General features: G+C 36.3%; 3 protein-coding genes across 3 annotated transcripts; 1 reads left to right on the top strand and 2 right to left on the bottom strand.

Annotated features, from left to right (window-relative positions):
- Positions 1-4,358: 4,358 nt before the first annotated feature.
- LOC145907193 (NACHT, LRR and PYD domains-containing protein 9-like) lies at positions 4,359-9,653 on the bottom strand. The gene is made up of 12 exons (XM_082994624.1): positions 9,606-9,653; positions 9,379-9,538; positions 7,852-9,174; positions 7,552-7,617; positions 6,966-7,201; positions 6,647-6,802; positions 6,171-6,326; positions 5,864-6,019; positions 5,601-5,756; positions 5,066-5,197; positions 4,489-4,522; positions 4,359-4,426 (listed from the first exon to the last, which is right to left on the bottom strand). Exons 1-12 carry the CDS (start codon positions 9,651-9,653, stop codon positions 4,359-4,361), a joined length of 2,691 nt encoding a protein of 896 aa, XP_082850750.1.
- A 3,069-nt stretch (positions 9,654-12,722) lies between these two features.
- LOC145907194 (uncharacterized) lies at positions 12,723-14,332 on the top strand. Its single transcript, XM_082994626.1, has 3 exons — positions 12,723-13,075; positions 13,229-13,366; positions 13,498-14,332. The coding sequence occupies exons 1-3, from the start codon at positions 12,723-12,725 to the stop codon at positions 14,330-14,332; spliced, it is 1,326 nt and encodes a 441-aa protein (XP_082850752.1).
- A 1,905-nt stretch (positions 14,333-16,237) lies between these two features.
- On the bottom strand, positions 16,238-19,299 carry LOC145905909 (UDP-glucose 4-epimerase-like). The gene is made up of 6 exons (XM_082993234.1): positions 18,986-19,299; positions 18,693-18,814; positions 18,238-18,375; positions 17,507-17,826; positions 17,152-17,286; positions 16,238-16,717 (listed from the first exon to the last, which is right to left on the bottom strand). The coding sequence occupies exons 1-6, from the start codon at positions 19,075-19,077 to the stop codon at positions 16,415-16,417; spliced, it is 1,110 nt and encodes a 369-aa protein (XP_082849360.1). The 5' UTR covers positions 19,078-19,299; the 3' UTR covers positions 16,238-16,414.
- Positions 19,300-19,985: the final 686 nt, after the last annotated feature.

A 19,985-nucleotide genomic window follows, 5' to 3' on the forward strand; every position in this document is an offset into this window, starting at 1 on the left:
CCATCCTAAAAGCTTTTTGGGAAGGTCCATGGTCCTCACCTGGATATGCTAATGGGCCCTAGTGAGCCACATCGGCGGCTTCCCCTTTCATGTCAACCATCATTCGGACATGTACCTGGGCAGCGTTTTTTGTATTGTTGGTTTGTCCATGTTACTTCATCTCAGTCTTGTCAAGCATATCCAGTGACTCGGCGTATTCCAACCATTGCATTAAATTATAGAATCCAACCTTTACGATACAATTGCTAACTTTACAGAAAACCATGCCCTTCGCGGGCCTTTTTAATTGGTATGGACCTTGATGCTGGCTGCCCCCCCTCTCGTGGGGCCTGAATCCAACCAGGGGGTGTATTGCTGCCTGGTCTCCACATCTATAAGTAAATGTTCGGTCATTAGCAAGACGCAATCATTAGACAATCAATTTGTGTTTTTCATGCCGTACCGCTCCAGCACCTAGAAAATTACCACTAATATTGTGGCTGATTCAGCTGTGGTTGCAATGCCTGTAAACCTTATGATTTACACTTTTTGTTTGCCGAGAGATTTACTGTAAACAGTATTTTGTTTGATTAACATATTTGGGTTGCGGAAATTTTAAATGTTGCGCAACGTGTAAAACAAATAAAGCTTGCCTTTTGTTGAAATAGCCTTGCCTTGGTCCTATATATCATCAAGTACCAATGTTTCAAAAAAACCTTATGTAGAAGTAACAAAATTTTCAAAAGCTCAATGGCAGAACAAATACTAGTCGATGAAAGTTAAACATGATTGCTGCTCACGAAAACTAATGCGAAAATAAAACAATGTACATTTAAACTGTTCAAAAGGCGATGCTACACAAACAAGCACAATGCAGGTTAAATCAGTTTCAAATACATTGCGTATGTATAAAACAAAATTATGCAAAGATAACTGTAAACATGATCACAAAGTACACAAAAAAGCAGATACAAATATATACAAAAATACACTGGTGGAATGTAACAAACTAACATGCTGTATTTCTTCGACATTTCGTTTGCCATGCGGCGAGACTTCATCAGGTATAACGCAATTTCAAAGTGAGTTACACTAAAACAGAAGAGCAATACATTTTTAAATTGCAGCCTGGCCGCAACAGCAATTTTGTAACAAACTACATCTTTACATTCTTTTTCACATTAAACAATAAACAACGCCTACCAACACGATTTGAACTTTGCTCAAAAGTTATTTGGAACAAAAATGATTCATTGACAAATATGATATGACAAGAACCATGATAAATATGAAATGTTATGAGAGGGTGGAAATATATAGTATACAGCAAATTCAAGCTCCGACGTTTTTTTTACAATACAAGTTACACTTGGGCATTATTTTCAAGGACCGACCTTCAAACTATGACAAAAAAGAATGCATAAATAAAAAAAGAATGCAAATGACACATAACTTACAACCCTGTATCGACAAAAACCTTGGCAAAGACAGCCAAAAGACAGGGGTATGCAGTCATGTATAAGAAATATCAAATAAGGCAAACTTATTAAAAACCTTGGAAAAGCTATTCCTAATATTTCTTTTTGTGACGTCTTTTTTAGGACGCCTATAAAATACGCGCTTGTTCAAACCAACGTTTATTTTCATAAGGCGTTGGCTTTGCTATCGTCTGTGTTTTAGTTAAACATATTGCAAACGTATCCGCTTTAAAACTAGTAATGGAACAAAAAAGTTGCTGTAGAGCAGTGGTTCTTATTCGATTGATTCTATATCCTGGATTCGATGGGGACGCTTCAGGGGTTAGACTAAGGTCCAATGATTTACAAAAAAAGCATTATACGTTTCAGTGACATTTTCAAAAAATTAATTGCAGAGAGTTACGTAGACACGGGGAGGTTGGATTGTAATTGTAAACATGACAACTATTTGTACTCGCATGAGTTTAGATAGTAATTTCTGGGCAATTGCGTGAATTTGAAAATCGTTCGTAGTCACGGTTGACGTGAACAATAAGCATATACATGACATCATTAGGCTTCAGAAAAAGAGAAAACGGCATTTAAAACATATTTTTCGTGCTGTGGTGCAATCAAAAAACATTCTAGTTGCAGTAAAACAAAAAAAAAACATAATATCGTTCATGGGAAAATGACTTATTTGCTTGGACACAGTAACCCAAATTCATTATAATTGTGTTTTATTGATTTTAATCTCTATTCCGCTTTGTTTTAAGCTTGTTTATTCTAATTAGGTTATTGCTATTTTTGCTTTTCTTATTCTTTATATTGTCAGGGTTCAACGAATGCTTGCGGAGGATCCAAGAGCTTCAGCGAATCTACAGGGTGAAGAACCATTGTTTTTACTGAAAATGAAAACACTGCGTCGTACGAATTTTTTTTTAAAACAGTCTCAAAACGCGCATTTTCTGGTGACGTCGATATCAATTTTGAAATAAAGTGTGTGTAAATTTAATTTTAGTGACAAGGGACTAATAAAAAAAACTAGGACCCAGGACTAAAGATATCTCGTATAATTAAAGCGACCTACTAATTCAATGCATAATGGCCAAATTTCAGCTAAACACATGCCGGTATCCAGTTAAAAAGCCAAAAAAAGTACGAGAGGACATATGCTGCAGCAGAGCTTGGACACAGACCGGCAGCCAAAACAAAAGCAGGCTTTTGTAAGGAAGAAAACACGACTCAGAAAAAGCACAAAGGTGCCCGTACACTGAAGACGTATTCGCGTGATATGTCGTCATGTTGCGGCGAAACCGTCATGGAATCAGAAAATAAGTGTTAGGCCAAGTATCCTACATTTAACTGGTGACTTCGACGTGATTAATGTAAATATATTTGCTTGCCCATCCCTATTTTTCACCATTGTGCATTGTTAAACTGTATGGATGCAGGCCTATGACCCTGACAACATGAAAATAAAATGTAGCTGTTATATGTGTTTGTTATGTGTGTTAAGATGCAATAAAAATGCGAGGGATTATATCGGATGGAAACCGATATCCAATACCTTGAGGTAGTATCGGATCGGTACGATGCTATGTCGACATTAGTACTTTTTTGAGACAATCGCAACGTTTAAAGTGCGTTGAAGGAACGTAATTGCGTTTTTTTTAGGCATAGTCGTCTAATTAAACAATCTTTGGAATGTTCGCCTTTCGATAAGTTAGTCGTGATAACAGTTTCAGTTTGAACGTTTACGTGACGTAAACAGCTAAGTTAGTTGCTCAAAGAAGTAACAAAACTTTCAATAGCTCTATGGCAGAACAAATACAAGTCGATGAAAGTTAAACATGATTTGCTGCTCACGAAAACTAATGCGAAAATAAAACATTGTACATTTAAAGTTTTCAAATGGCGATGCTACACAAACAAGCACAATCTAAGTTAAATCACTTTTAAATACATTGCATATGTATAAAACAAAATCATACAAAGAGAACTGGAAACGTGATCACAAAGTACACAAATAACAGATACAAATATAAACGCAACTTGCTTGAAAGCTGCAATCTATAATATCGTGCATTGAAAAACAGCTAAAATGCACACTCGTGGAATGTAACAAACTACATCTTTACATTCTTGTTCATATTAAACAAGTAATTTCAATCAACTGCACCTACCAACACGATTAAAGCCATTTTATAATCATTGAAATTTGCACAAAAGTTGTTTGGAACAAAAATGATTCATTTACAAATATTACATGACATGATCCATGATAAATATGAAAGTTATGAGAGGGTAGAAATATATAGTATATCGCAAATTAAAGCTTCCGACATTTTTTGCAATACAAGTTACACTTAGGCATTGATTTCAAGCAGCGGGCCTTCAAAAAATGGCAAAAAATTACAGCATGAATAAAAAACGAGGCAAATGACACATAACATACAACCCTGTATCAGAAAAAAACTTAGCGAAGACAGCCAAAAGGCTGGTGTGCAGTCATATAGCGAAAATATCAAATAAGGCAAACTGATTTATGAGATTTAAAGCCTTGGGAAAGCTATTCCTAATATTTAGTTTTGTGACGCCCATAAAACACATGCTTGTTCAAACCAACGTTTATTTGCACAAGGCATTGGCTTTGTTATCGTCTGTGTTTTAGTTAAACATGTTGCAAACCTACCCAGGCCTTTGAGAGACGTTTATTACTTACTTATGTTAAACCATTAAAAGAAAATAAATTATTTGATTCCATCCACACGTTTCAAAAATCAACCGAATTTCCTTAGGTAACGGCGTTACTGTATTATTTCATAACCACATAAGTGTGTCCTTATTTGTTCCTGAACAGCCAAGTCCATAATATGAAGACAAGACTTTATCGGTGGCCATGTGTATGTTCCTTCAAAATTAAATATGGCTCGGATACGGTATTAAAAAGTTCATTTCCCAATCAAGATCAACCATAATGTCAGTCTCTAAAAATGGTAAAATAACATATTTGCATGTAACTTACAAATGAATAAACCAAGCAACTTACGTTCATCTGTGGGTTTTTTATCATTGACTGAATTCTACAAAGCAACAACATACAATTATTAGCACCAACTTTTTAAAATGGGTTTTAAATGCAAAACTTCTCAAGGAAAAGACAAACAATTCCCAAGCCAAAAATTCAAAAGAACTACAGAATATATTTAGTGTTTCACTGGGAACCAAATGGGTAAGCCAACAGAAATCCATTGGTTGGTAATGATTTGAGTACTCAACCGATCGACGAATGACTGGAAGGTGCCACAAAGTGTAAATCTGTGTGCCTGCTAGTCTTAAAGCTAGCTCAGAAAAACCTTATAGGTCAAAACAGTGTGTACAACTGTCTGCAGCTCTCATTGATTATTATGGCTCTTTTGCACATATTCCTGATTATTGTTATATTACAAATTGCAGGTCAAAAGTTAGATATAATATTATTCCTATTTTATGTCTGTGACCTGCAAATCTTGACCTCCCAATATCGTTCGAATTAAGCCAATTTATGGATTGACCGAATTCAATAAAATATCCCTATCCAGAGTCCACTGTATCATCAATTCATTTTTTTATGAATGACATCTTACCAATATACGAAAGCCTTCTTCAGTCAAATCCATTGTAGACACATATATTATTTCAATCTTACTCAAGCAGGTGGAAAGGTGGACAGCCCCATCAACTCCAATGGCATTTTGGTGCAAGCCAACAAACCCCATCTTAACAAAAGTTAGCATTAAAAAAAATACAAATCCATACGATAATTTTAGATCTGTGCTTTTTCAATTTTCCATATTAGAACCCAAAAAAAGCCAATTGATCTAATTTGTGACCCACTTATAAAATTGCAGCAAACTATGTCACAGTGTTTTCGAAACAAAAATACTTCTCAAAGATCTTGTCAATCAAATAATCCCTGTAACTTGATTCACCTTAGATTTAAGCAATTGCCAACAAACGTAATTTCATAAATTTCATGCAGACAAATCTGTGAAACATTGTTGCACAACAAAAATCTCAAAACTTTGCTTAGCGACCCCATGATTGTCAGGAGGTTAAAAACCACATCCTAGGGTAACAAATGCATCACCCCCAAAAAAATCCATTTTTGTAATTGTTTACCTTTGACCTGCGGCCGTTAATGGCTTTGCAGAATGTAGATACATCAGTTACACCACAATCTTCCACATCCAAAAACATAAGTTTGTGAATAAATGAAGATAACTGGTTGATTCCTTCATTACCAATATAGTTGCTGGGAAGATGAAGTTTCTTTATCTAAAACAGACCATTTTGTTGTTACGGGATTTTAAACTTGCATATATATAAAACATTATTAACTATCCTGGAGTCATTCATTCAACAAGAGTACAAGCAAATCACACCTTAGTCTGCTGTTGTAACATAGTTACAGTCAGAGGTTTCAAGTCAGTTATTCCACAACCCCTAAGAAACAACTCCTGTATGTAAAAAACACATTGTGCAAGAAGTTTCATTCCATCATTTCCAATTGGGTTATTTGAAAGCTCAAGGGATGTAAGCTAAAAAATAAAGTAAGCATTTTGTTTCATACATACATTGAGTGTTTGATACATAAATGTTGGTAAAGGCACAAATTAGGTTATTTTAATGATTGCAAATTATAATCCACAAGCTACTGAGTTAACATCAAACAAAAATTTTTGGGACTACCATGCATTCCTTCACCACAATAGAGTCAGTTAGTGGCCCCACGTTGAACACCTGGCAACTGTTTAACACCAAGACATCAGTTTTATCTACACAAGTTGCCAATTCTTGTAACCCATCATCACAAATTGGATTGTAATGCAGGTTTAAACAATGCATCTGTAATTGCATAAGTCCTTTTTATAGTAATAAAGCAATTTATTTATCTTTTAACCTTACATAAAGCACTGGCATGTATGTTTGTCTCTTTTGAAAGGGTTTTCAAAACTTTTTGGGCCATGAAACACACTTGTGAATGTGTGTTTTTCTTGGACCACTACTATGAAGTAACATTATTTTTTACACCTAATTAGTGTGAAAGGGAACAGGCAACACAAAATAAATAACTCAACAACCTTGATTTATACTGAACCCAAAACTTCACCCATTTTTGTCATGTCTTCACGGTCTCCAGTTTGCTTGTGTACAAATATACAAACCTTGGAATCTCTTTTCCTCATTTGTTCTGAAACTTTGCTCACATCTTTTAAGTTACACCATCCAAGGATTAATTCATCACTTCTTCGTACATGTGGTAAAATATACTCAATCTGTTCCACTAGCATTGGGCAGTTAAATATTTGGAGTGTATTAATCTGTCAAACACAACAAACAACAGTTACCAGGATTATTTACTGACAGTTACAGTCATCGTCAGTTAGTAGCTGAACTGGTAAATAATGGTAATACCAAATTATAATAAAGTAGAAATACAACATATTTTAACAGTCACCACAAGAAGTGTGTGATTATAATTACCTTGCACTGCAATACTTGTAATGTTGGCAATAAATGCTTGATCCATTTATCATTGCCAATGATAACAGAAAACACAGGCCGCTGAAACTTAGATAAAATCTTGGTAATAGCATGAATTGTGATGTTTGTGTCATCATCATTCACATCAAATGAAAAGCAAGCAGGAATACTGCTGACCAATGTATTGACAAACTCATCAGAAACTTCCAATAAATCAACAAACCACTCCCTAAGTCCTGAAAAAAAATAATAAAACCAAAGAGGGTAAGTAATACTGTTGTGTTACAATGGGATTGTTCTAAATTCCTTTTAAAAAAAAACATCCACAACAAACATTTCAAAGTGACTGTGATTATGAGTTTGTTTTGAGAAAGTACTGAATCAGAAGGAAGGGTAGGCTGAAAGATGCAAACACAAAATTTTCTGTGATTAAGGTAGTTTGTTGGTGTTTTATGTGCAGGATTGCTATTGGTCCATGTGCAGGATTTTAAATTTTTGTACAGGTTTATGAATTGGACTGTTTCAATGATTATACACAATCTTTTCTCTAAAAACAATAATTCTTCTGTTTTAACAAAAACATTACCTGACCGTCGTGCAAGACACTTGTTGACATGTTCCATCATTTTCTTCAGAAGTATGGATGATTTTTCTAAACAAAAACAGTACTTAAAAATATAGTATTGGTGAACATAAAGTTCTAGCCTTTTCTATCAACATTCAAAAGTTTATTAATTGTTTTGAACTTTAATATATAATTATATCGATATGGTGTGCGATCAACAGCTTGCCAGGGGCCTTTGGTTTTTGAATTGATCCAGTTCTTTTATTTCTTAATCACATTGTTTTGTTTGTTTTTTTTAAGCTAAAAAAACAGAACTCATACTTTGGTTGGTACTTTTTCCCAGCATGAGACCACATAAAAACCTCCTAACCATACTCCATTGACCTCCAGCTACCACATCATCGATGATTTTCTCAAACTCTTCCTCTGGCATGTAGGTGCTGATATACTTGGCTGAGAAAATCTCCTGGAACAACTGGTGGCAATAGTATAGAATTTGGTTACCATCAAACAAGCGTTGATTAAATTCAAGTTGACGAGCCACGACTATCACAAAATCTTGAGCATTCTTGTCATCAAGGCCTTCTTCTTTGAGGTTTTCCATAGTAAAGACCACACTCCTTCGTAGCATACCCTTATAGGCCATTCTGCAAAGTGGTTCCCATAGATTGTTGATATCCAAGCCGCTGGCATGATTTGTATGCTTTAAATGCCCAAGGATGGTTGTAAAAACTCCAGTAACAGTAGTTACAGAATTGAGGTCATCAGCACTGCTGTACAGACCCACAATTACTATAAACTGTAATAGAATGGGATTATGACATAAATCAAGTAACTGGGGGGCTTTTGTGTTTAACATATCCCAGAGTTGTTTACTCTTTTCTCCAGCATAGGCATCGAACAACTTTTTCATGCTCTCAGTTGAAAGATCTTGAATGCAAATGGTGACATCTGGACGTAACTCAGACGGAATGGTGATCATTGCATGGGGTCTTGAAGTGAAGATGAGCCTGGAGTCCTTAAAAATCTTTTTGCTGCAAAGATTAGCTACTAGCTGTTGAATAGACAGTGGTGTGTCATAAGAAGCATCTATTGGTTTTACATTTACAAGACTCCAAACAGCCTGATCATAGCCATCCATAATAAAAACACATTTTTCTGGATTGTTAACCATCCATACAAAAGCATTTTTTTTCGTGCTGTTATCAAGACAAGGAAAAAGGTAATCCATAAAAAGCTGCCGTGCAGTAAGCTTGCCACTGTGTTCCAGGTCCATGAATCGCAAATAGATTGGAACCAGGTCACCAACAGCCCTTACCAACATTTTGGATGTAGTGGTTTTGCCACACCCAGGTTTCCCAAGTAGTGCAGTGAACTTTTTATCGTTCACCAACTTAACTAACTCATTGAAAGTCACATTATGGCCTATTTGCAAGTTTCTACCGGGAGATTTTACTGTTGAGGAATTAAACACCTTACTTGCATCTTCGACCCCATCATAAAACTTGGTTTCTATGAAGGTAGGATGTACAACAGGAAGTTCAATTGCAGTAGATTTTAACTGACCAGGTAACAAAACATTTGCCCCCAAGTGTTTCTCTTGGTACTGAACCACTTTATGGATTGCTTCTTTGTTTGTCCTGTCTGAAAAACAAACAATGTTTGATGAATGGATTCACACCTTTGTGCAATAAAAACATTATCACACGCTGACTGATAAAGTGTGAAACTACTTTAGTAAGTGAAAGCACTTCAACATGCTAATTTTCGTGTTTTGTGACAATTACCCGAATAGCTCTGATACAAATAAATACATTTTTGGTATGTAATTTCATAACCAGTACCAACTTTGTTGGGAAACTGCTTCCAAAGCTTGTTGAGCACTTGGTCCAGCAATTTGAACATCATGTGGAATGTTTTGGACGATATTTGGATTTTCAATTTTTAGTTTTTTGTGCAAATGAAATTCATTTTGATGGTGGTGCTCCTCAGTTCCAATATGAAGATTCTAAACATGTCACAAATGAGGCATTTTTTTGAATTTTTTTTATAAAAAATAAATATATATTGCTTACCTCACAGTTAATATTTTGCTCTGGAGAAATGGGTTTAGTCTCCTCCATTGTGCGATTATCGAGTTTGCATATTCATGTTAATACTTTAAAACACAGTCTGGACAGGTAATCAAAGATCATAGTTTAACAAAATCTGTTTTACCATTAGAATCTACTTGTCACAAGTACGATTTAAAGATGGTTGATTCAAAAATAAGCTAACCAGTTTGATAGTTAATACCTATTTCCTTTTAAGTAATGTTGAAAGCATTATTGAACACGCACACACAAATAATTGGGGTCTAGTACTCCAACTACAATTAGATAAAAAACATTAGTGCCTCGGGATTACTCATCCGCTTGGAAAATCATACGTGGCCTTTCTTTGTTCGCCCAAAAGTAAACATTGTCACGTAATATTTGTCGGCTCGAGTCGAAGACCAAACCTAACACTCACATACGGAAGCACATCAATTTATTTACCTTTTGCATAAACGCAAGACCTAACAATCTTTCAGTTTCATTGATGTCCATGCCTTGGTTCACTGGTGCAGCAGTTTTTGCTCAATATGCAAAAACAGTCCTTCAAATTTTTAAATTCAAATCAGTCTAAACGCGCATTTTCTGGTAACTGTCGACACCAATTTTGAAATAAAACATGTGCATAAATTTAATTTTAGGGACAGGGGACTAATAAAAAATACTAGGGCCCAGGAGTAAAGATATCTCGTATAATTGTAACGACTAATTAATTCAATGCATAATGGGAAAATTTTAGCTACACGCATGCCGGGATCCAGTTGACCAACCATGAAAAAAGGACGATAGGGGACGTATGCTGAAGCAGAGCTTGGACACAGACCTCAGACCTGCAGTCAAAACAGGCTCGTAAGGAAGAAAACACGACCCAGAGGAAGCACAAAGGTGCCCGTGCACTGAAGGCGTATTCGCGCGAAACGTTGTCACGTTGCTGCGGCTTAATTTATTGCCAATAAACTAGACAAAAAACGTCATGGAATCAGAAAATATGCGTTAGGCCAAAAATCCTACATTGACTTCGAATATATTTACTGACCAATCCGTATTTTTTTAGGAATGTAACTGCGTTTCTTTTGGGCTTAGTCGACCAATTAAACAATCTTTGGAAAGGAGTTCCTAAAGAGATTTGTCATATATTTTCTGCTCGACACGACAGGTGCACATGTGAACTTTGAATAAATTGAGGACTTTCTCATCTAATGACTAAGTTTTATCGCCAACATGCGCAATTGGCATTGATGACGCAACAAGGACGTGTCAGACTTCGGCATGTATCCAGAGCAGAAGTGAAAGTTAAAAGACAATTTTTTTGACGGAATAATTGAAGGTACACACAAAAAACATTCTCGTATACCTGGTAAGATTTGTGTAAATAACTTGTATGAACAAACCACTGAATTATAGTTTTTGTGTGACATCAGCTGTTGTTGCTGAAACGGCAAACCGGCAAATGATGTTTCGAAGAAATTCCAGAAGCCCAATCGAGCACACAATATAAAGTGCCTTACTCACCCCTTTGTGACCACTTGTGTATGATTGCTGTGGTATAAAGTCTGAAGGACTCTTCCGCTTAATGACAGGCTTATGGAGAGGGCTATAATTTAGGGAGCACCATTTAAAAAGTTATTTATAAATAGAAAACCTAAAATTGAACCAATAAGCATCTATTGCAATTGCAGGTTGGCTGAAAACAAACAGCAGACGCTCTAAATGTATAGAATGGTATCACCCAACATGTCTTAAAACCAGTTAGAATCCGACGTAATTGCAGATGTCCCTTGGTTTTGCGGCCAGTGCTAACTATTTGTTTTTGTTTTTCAGGTTTTGTAATTGTGAAGAAATTTTGAGCAACGTTAACTTCGAAGTTGTCATTATTCAACAGTTTATTATTGTTTATTCATACTTACTGATGTACATTGCCTTTATATCTTGTACATACGTGTATGTGTTGTTGACGCATAAACAGTAATTAAGCTTGTGACGTAATAGAGTCATACTTGCCATTATTTTGTTGATGATTCCTTCATTCTGTGTTTGAGTGTCTACTGTGTGGACCAGTGATACTTGCCATTAAAAGTTGACTTGACAATTTACCCGCGACAATTAGAAAGCCTAATAACACAAGGCTAAAAGTCGTAACACTTACTAATAATAACATTTCGATTATTTAGGTTATAGGACGTGCAGGAAATTTGTTTATTTATGTTTGTGGCGCCTTTTTCAGAAGGAGACTTACCGGATATAGCAGAGGTGGGCAACGTTTTCAACTCAGGGTACAGAAATTCTCAAACATTTGACAGACGTATCAATGAGTTACGTTGAGCATGAAGCAGACAAAGTGTGGCTACAGTACAGTTTATGAACCAACTTATTCACATTAATAATTATTGAATACCGTTGGATATTAGTGGGCCATATCTAAACCGTTGGATATAATAATTGTTGAATGTAACAAAGAAGTAGCAAAATCACTCAAAGTAACCTCAAGTTTAGACAATTTTCTGAATGGCAGATATTGTTGGCAGGCCGTATTTAAATATCCAACGGTTTAGATATGGCCCACTAATGTGACGCGAATCCAAATCAGACGGAAAACGAAGAAACCAATCAACGCCTGACAGCGTACAGTTAGAAGTTTCATTTTTTCACAGGTCAAATATTCACCCAGGGCACGTCTCATGAAATAAAATATTTTTCTTTATCTGCCATTATTTGTCTTGATCACATTTTTGTGTATACCCCGTGTCCAACATTTGCCAGAAAACCTAAACAAGTTTAAGCACTTAATTCAATATTTGTCTGGACAGTACAAAACTCCTGGCCTTCCACTTAGATTTGTGAATGTCTTTGAGGACGCGTTTGTCGGCGTTGTAACGTTAGCACTGTGTAAGGTTCACGGGCAATTTCTTGTGGAACAAAGAAAGCATACGTCCTATTCTGACACGACGAAAATGACGAAACTATCGAAAAGCGCAATCCAATGTGTTACTTGGGGACCATTTTGTATAGTGGAACTATTTTGTTTTAAATTTAAATCGTTTAAATAAGCAAATTACCCTCTAACGCTACATATACTTTTCCAGGACTGCTGGAAGTTGCATGGATTCAGTTGCAAGGGCGAAAAGTCGACTACTGCTTCTTTTGGCTTTGAGTTTAGGCTGGCTTTACATTACAATAAACATTGAAGAGAAATCGAGAAACACACACAAAAACCGAAATGACGGAGAAACGACTTTTCATCCTGCAAAGAGCAAATATCAGCAAACAGGGGTTGGAAAATCCACGAAAGTTTGTCAAAACGTTTTGCACAACTTAACTGTAGGCAATTGGGTTCCATTGACTAACCCAGAGAAAAACTCATCATATTACGATGATATTTACCGCGATTATTGGCTGGAATTAGGATTAATCAAAAAGTTATGGAGAGATGATGGAAAATGTGGAAATGAAAAGTAAGTCATCCATACAAGAATTTTGAAAACTTTCTCTTTTAGTGATTTAAGAGTACATATCCTTTATTTTTTTTCATGACATTTAATAAACTAGGCTACGACACTACTTGCAACGGGTCAAGTTAATAAAGCAAGGAATTTTTTACCTCATAGCCTGCTTCCGACAATACCTGGATCCAGATGGCCAGGTTTGATTAGTTGGTGCAACCCCCAAAGTAATACTCCCTGCTGCAACAACGTTGCTGGTGGATTTTGCGCTGCTCCTAATTCGTTAACATGTGATTGTCCAAAGTAAGTTTTTCTGCCTCTGGTTATTCCTCCAAATATGCCAATGTTTCTCAAATTATTCAAAATCTTCGGAAAGTGCTTAGTGGGTTAGGTAGGAATAAAGCATTTCTTATTTCCTGCCTGTATTATGACAGTTGTGTGGATATGCGCAAATACCATCATGCCGAAATATGTGAGTGGAAGGTGGAGAACGAAAGATGCGCATGGCGTTACTACTCAACCGGAACGGAAGCTTGTGACGTCATTGAGCGTTCACCATACAATTCTATTCATTTCGTTGGTGATTCCCTAATTCGAAACATGTTTTACGGCCTACTGACGATCCTCACAGATGATAAAATCGGAGGAACTTGGGCGAAAAACACAAACGAGGAGCTCAAGTCTTACTGTCGTGCTGAGAAGAAGTTTTTCGTGAAATGCAGAGGGCTTATACGTTCAATGAACGACGTCCTTTACCCGGATAAACTTTGCGGTGGCAGAAAGCCCAATTTCACTGTCAAAGCGCTTATAACTTACGGACGTGATTTAAAACAACCGATAATGAAGTTGGTTGAAGAATTAAATGGGCGTGAAGGGTCATTAATATTTCTTCACCTTGGACTTCACCTGGGTTTGAATTCTAAAGTTCTCATTGAAAGATACTTATCACCAATGCTGAAATCCCGTCAAACCTTCTACGATTCTCACAGCAATAATACGAATACCAAGTGGCCCAAATTCTATTTCGTTACGCCGCTTTTGGGTGGACTCATGAAACCTAGAGCATTCCTGCCTACCCAAGGCAGACATCCCGCAGCCAAATTTTGGGAAGAGATGAAATATTTTTGTCGTAAAAACAACATTACTTTTTTCGACGTTCGCCCGTTTTCAAAATTTGTTCACAGTTTTGATGGAACTCATTACGGCCTCGGTGTGAACCTGATGAAAAATCAACTGATGCTGAATCACTTCGATGAATTGTCTCATTGACCATGTGCCTTTGTTTTGTGTCTTAATTTAATCACAAAAGTCATACTCTCTCATTCGTTTGTTTTGACTTCAATCGAAACAAAATTTAGCACAGTATTTCAACATTCTATTTTGAGTTGAACTGCAAAAACCGCTTTCTTTTAATTCAAATGGCTTTTTAAGGGCGAAACGGTTAAGTATTTCAATGTGCAAGTCAATATCCAAGCGCAATGGTCGTGCCTTGTTTTCAAACAAGTTTTCAGTCTTTCGTTCGTTTGTTTTGACATCAATCGAAACAAAATTTAGAACAGTATTTCAACACTCTATTTTGAGTTGAACTGCATAAACCGCTTTCTTTTAATTCGAATGGCTTTTTAAGGGCGAAACGATTAAGCATTTCAATGTACTAGTCAATAGCCGAGCGCGCCGGTCGAGGGCTTATTGTCCTTGCATATACGTTGCAAGTTTCTCAGTTGTTTGTTTATCACAACACTTTACTTAGAGTTAAACTGAAAAAAACATTTTATTTAAATGGTATTTTGGATGTAATCGCTGTCTGTAATGGGAATGTCCGTTATTGGGCGTTAGTTGGATTTCAACAGAAGCAAAATTAATAGCATATGAAATGCAATCATGAAGGTTTTCCTTTCTATTGTACCAGAATTGACGCGATGGGAGTCAGTCGTTGTTGAGCAAAAGGAATCTGAAGCGTAAACATCTGTCAAATTTTGACTGATAATACCTTTTCCCATTTGAATCGTTTTCGGCCAAGCTTTATTGGCTGCATTGAACGAGGAATAATGCGTCAAGAGTTTAAGCGATCGCGAAAATAATTTTGTTCTTAACTCAGATAGTTTCTTTGCTTAATTAATCGGAATTGCTCTTCTGGCACTTAGTTTCTAAAGTGTTTATTGGAAACCAACGTTTCGTCTGCCATCCGGCGAGACTTCTCGCTTTATGCCTGGCAACAAAAATAGCAGTATAGTTTCTTTGCTATTTGACTTTGTGAACGATTCAAAAACGTGTTAATAAACAATCGCGAGTCCACCTCGCCTTAAACTTCAACGATAGTTTGCAACACCTTTATTTTGTGAAAAACAGTGATGACATGAAAAGACGTTGTATGAGATAGACGTCTTTGTTATATTAATACTAATCTGCTAAAATACTCACAGTTTTTTTTTAAATATATCCACAAAACGTATCGATATATCAATAAACGTTAGGTGTCGTTTTGATAACGTTGATGTTTGGTTCTTGATTATAACGTTATCATAACAACATTCAATAAACGTTACGTTTTGGTTGGTTGATTTTTTGTCGTTTCGATAACTTTGGAATAACGTTGATGTTTGGTTCTTTATTATAACGTTATCTTAACAACATTCAATAAACGTTATGTTTTGGTTGGTTGATACAACGTTTTGCGATTAACAATAAAAGAACGTTCCAATTAGGATAGGTTTAGAAGACGTGTGTTTGCTACGTTAGTTTAACAAAGATGTATGTGTAGCCTTATGCAGATATATCACAGACATTTTGTTTTATAATTGCTCAACTTAACACAATGGCTTATTTCCATTGACAGCGATCGGTTTTCATGGGCCCCTTTTTGATGCTAGCCATCATTCAGGCACGTACCGCACAGCTTTTTGTGAAAAGTTAGTTTGACGTATTCAATGTACCAAATCCAATACATGAGCATTTCATTAGCTTGATCATGACACATAAAGTTAAAAATGTTGCTATATGCAGAAGAAAAAAAAACAGATATCTCCAAAATTAAATTGCTATGGTTGATTTAGGCTACATAAATTAGTTCTATCTACGATTTATTGATTTTTAGATCAATAGTTTTATTCGTAACCATGCCAGTTTTTCACATAGCATTTACGTGGTATATTTTATGCATAAAACATGAATTGATTTTTTATTTATTGTGGCCAAAAATTAAAACAGTACAAACAAAAAATGTTTTGTTGTTATACATATATTTTTTAATATCAAACATCAGGACTGTTCAAAATTATGCACTACAAAAGATTTTAGCTGAATTCAAACTGCAATTAAATCAATTCAGAAAAGGCACTGCAAAATTAGAAGCTAATATTCGACATCGAGCCCGGACTCGCGCAAAACGCTAACGTCCTGATAACCGTTCGGATTCAACAAGTAAAATCGCCACAAATCCGCACACATTTGATCGTGTGAACGTTCCGCCTTCCAACCGAGACTTTTCTCTGCTTTGCTAGGATCGCAGTAAATCACTGGCACATCTCCGGGACGTCGTGGGCACATTCGGAACGCAATAGTTTTTCCGCAAGCGATTTCGAACGCTTTTACCATGTCCCAAGCCGTTTTACCTTCTCCAGTCCCGATGTTATATATCTCAATCCCGCATACATCCTGTCAGCAGAAAGACAGTTGACACATATACGAATTTTGTGAGTAACTATATACAAGCAATATTAGAGCTGAAACTTCACTTCATGATATAACTTTATTTGAATACTGCTCTTCTGGCAACTTTTTTATCGACGTTTCGGCCGTTATGCAGCAACCTTCATCAGGAGGTATCATACCTCTATCATACATCCCGCTGCATAACACTACTGTTGAATAGACATGAAGGCTGCTGCATAACAACCGAAACGTCGATAAAATTAAATATGCCAGAAGAGCAGTATTCGGCAATAAAACATGCCTGGCAGCGTCAGTAACAATTTATTTTATTTAGTATATTTTTCCTATAGCAATAAATTTTGTTTAATTTATTAACGACTTCGTATTCAGCCTATACACTTGGATTTTGTAGAACCAATAAGCTTGTAATTCTTTACCTCAATTTTGGCTATGGTTTTTCTGTGTGCCTTTGCGACATCAACAACATGAATATAATCCCTTATGGGGCTGCCATCCTTAGTATCATAATCTTCTCCAAATATGTTAACGAGTGGTTGCTTTCCAACGGCCACCTATATACGCACAAAAGTAACAAAAACATTTAAACCTTTGTTTATAAGTATAATACTATCATCATCTTTTTAAAACGGAGAAAGCATCTACTTACACGGAAAATAATAATAAAAGTTCGGTTTCCTTCAAAAATATTTAACTCTAACAATAATACCGGTAAATAGTTACGCATTCGTCTAGAATTTATGACATAACAACTCAAAACAGAGTGTTAACCACCTGAGCAAGCTTCGGCATAAGATTCTGCGGATCACCTCTGGGATCTTCGCCAAGCATTCCACTCTCGTGCGCCCCCACGGGGTTGAAATAGCGCATGATAATTATCCGCCAGTAGTTGGGCTCGCCTTTGGCCAAGTCTTGTAGGAGGCACTCTGTAAAGTACTTGCACTTAGCGTAGGGGCACTGGCAGCAACCGACTGGGTCTGTTTCTTTAATTGGGAGGTTGTCCGGATGGGGAGCTCCGTACACTGTACAGGAACTGCTGAATACAAAGTTCTGGACGCCGTGATCGCGCATGCACTTCAAGAGTGTCATGGTCCCTGCGGAAAACAAAGTAGTGCAAACTATTTTTGTGTTTGGCATAGTAAAGGTCAGATGCTTCCATGCCTTTATACACATCATTATAAGAAATTAGTGGCTTTTCAGATCAATGCCTACTCCCCATGCCACATGCAAAATCAAAAACACAGTATAACCAAGGAAGAATGTCAGATCTTGTAAAACGAAATTATGTTATCACAGACAGTTAACTATCTTTTTCATGTACATTATATCCTTGTAATGTTTACTCTAAATTTGCCCTTTAGCAAACAAAAGCCGATTAACTGGTCTCGACAAACACTACTGTTTTCCACAAATTAACGCCAAAGGGCATATAAGAGCATTTAATCTATTTCGAATATCTGAGTGTGGAAACGGCTCTTGTTACATACACAGCGATGAAATCTCACCATTCATATTGTTTTTGTAATATAAGATAGGAAGTTGTGTGCTTTCACCGACGGCCTTGCGTCCTGTGAAATCGAACACCGTGTCGATGTTGAATCGGTCGAATGTCATGTTGAGTTGCTCCTTGTTCGTTATGTCCGCTACGGGAGGGTGCGAGCACAAAAAAAGAGAAAAATTGGGTTTATTAATACCAAACTTTGATATCGCCTTTATGCCAAATAGTATATTTAGGAACATAACTCACGGTTTTATAAATCTTTGAAACAAATAGTAAAGCCCATCTGCTGAGAAACTGAATTTCTTAGCAGTTACATGAGCTTTACTGTTTGTTTTAAAAATAGTATATTGCTTTAATGATTTCTTTTTAAAATTGTTTCCTACAATTCACATTGTAGTAATATCTACCACCGGAGCTAGTGTACGGCTTGTATGGAGAAACCATCAAAGAAACACACACCTTTTATGAAATACAGACACTCCTTGCCCGTAATTTGCTTTGCTCTCCATAGGGAAGGCGGCAGTTCGTCACAATCATCAGGGTTACTTTGAGAATTGGAAAGATTGTCGATCACAACCACCCTGTAACAAAAAGCATGTAGGTATTTTCCTGTTGAACAAAACAATGTCAACATGGGAGTTATTTTAGGTAAATTTTCGTCAGAGGCGCCAAAGAATAAATCACCCTTGTATTATTAAAGTTAACAAATCCATAAATCTTTTAACACAATTTATACAAGGCGTAAAGCTAACCTGTGACCAGCATTCAGCAATTCAACGACTGTATGTGACCCAATATATCCAGCACCACCGGCAATCAGTACAGTTTTGTTTGACAAATTCATGGCTTTTTCGATGCGTTTAATGTATACTTTCCTGCCTCTGTACCAAACAGCTATACTGAATGATACGTAAGAGACAGGTCGGCCACTTGCTGCGGGACACGGTGTCACATTGCCCCAGGGCTTACGTCAACAAAAGCGAATTCTCCGCGTCGTTAAAATTTGAGGCTCTATAATTATTCTTGAATTACAGAAGGTATCACGGACGTTTAAAACATGACTAATAATCTATAATTTTAATCTATAAATCTATAAATTTTAAATCTATAAAAAAAATTATTATATTAACCCAAGTGATGTATAACGGCACGTGACTAAACCATAAAATAAGCTTCCGAGAGTCCAAGTATAGATAGTCACTATTAGAAAAGATAATCGGAATCATATCGTTCTATCTTTGATCTTCTATTCGGTGACAAAATACACTGCTATTATTACTGAGACTCTACAAACTATTCGCCGGATTGGGATTTATTCCCACAGCCTGATAATAAACTGTTTATTCGGATTCGGCCGTTTGCTGGTGAGGAAGGTAAAACCCTTACAGTACCGCTGGTGTCGGGGATAAAAAGGACCATTCAACCCCATGTGGTATTTGTCGCATGTTTATAGGGCATGTATACGGGCGATTGATATTGAGCTTTTACTTTGAATTATATCGTTGAGTAAAATATCACAACTTTATCGATGTAGGCGTTTGTACTTTATAGATTTTTATTTTTATTTTGGAAAATGGACGTAACGAAATCAGTGGTGTTTGCAGTTACTTACACCAGTGTAGAATTAAACAGTTTGTAGTTGCCTAAACCGCTGTTGACTTTACAAAAATCAGTTTTTGAGTTTTAACGTCATAAACTGATTTTTGTGACGCTGAATAATACAATTAACTTTTTCCGGAAATATACTTGTGC

The sequence above is a fragment of the Ascidia mentula genome, chromosome 6 (assembly GCF_947561715.1).
Source record: "Ascidia mentula chromosome 6, kaAscMent1.1, whole genome shotgun sequence".
Taxonomy (NCBI): Eukaryota; Metazoa; Chordata; class Ascidiacea; order Phlebobranchia; family Ascidiidae; genus Ascidia; species Ascidia mentula.

Bases quoted from the DNA above. Each gene is read 5' to 3' on its own strand.
- LOC145907193 (XM_082994624.1), bottom strand. From the start codon at position 9,653: ATGGAGGAGACTAAACCCATTTCTCCAGAGCAAAATATTAACTGTGAG. The intron at 5,198-5,600 runs GTAAACAATTAC...ACTTTTGTTAAG, and splicing joins TTAACGGCCGCAGGTCAAAG to ATGGGGTTTGTTGGCTTGCA. The intron at 4,427-4,488 runs GTAAGTTGCTTG...TACCATTTTTAG, and splicing joins TAAAAAACCCACAGATGAAC to AGACTGACATTATGGTTGAT.
- LOC145905909 (XM_082993234.1), bottom strand. From the start codon at position 19,077: ATGAATTTGTCAAACAAAACTGTACTGATTGCCGGTGGTGCTGGATAT. The intron at 18,815-18,985 runs GTTAGCTTTACG...TTTTTGTTACAG, and splicing joins TTGCTGAATGCTGGTCACAG to GGTGGTTGTGATCGACAATC. The intron at 18,376-18,692 runs GTGTGTGTTTCT...ACCCTCCCGTAG, and splicing joins GTGTCTGTATTTCATAAAAG to CGGACATAACGAACAAGGAG.
- LOC145907194 (XM_082994626.1), top strand. From the start codon at position 12,723: ATGGATTCAGTTGCAAGGGCGAAAAGTCGACTACTGCTTCTTTTGGCT. The intron at 13,076-13,228 runs GTAAGTCATCCA...TTTACCTCATAG, and splicing joins GGAAAATGTGGAAATGAAAA to CCTGCTTCCGACAATACCTG. The intron at 13,367-13,497 runs GTAAGTTTTTCT...GTATTATGACAG, and splicing joins TTAACATGTGATTGTCCAAA to TTGTGTGGATATGCGCAAAT.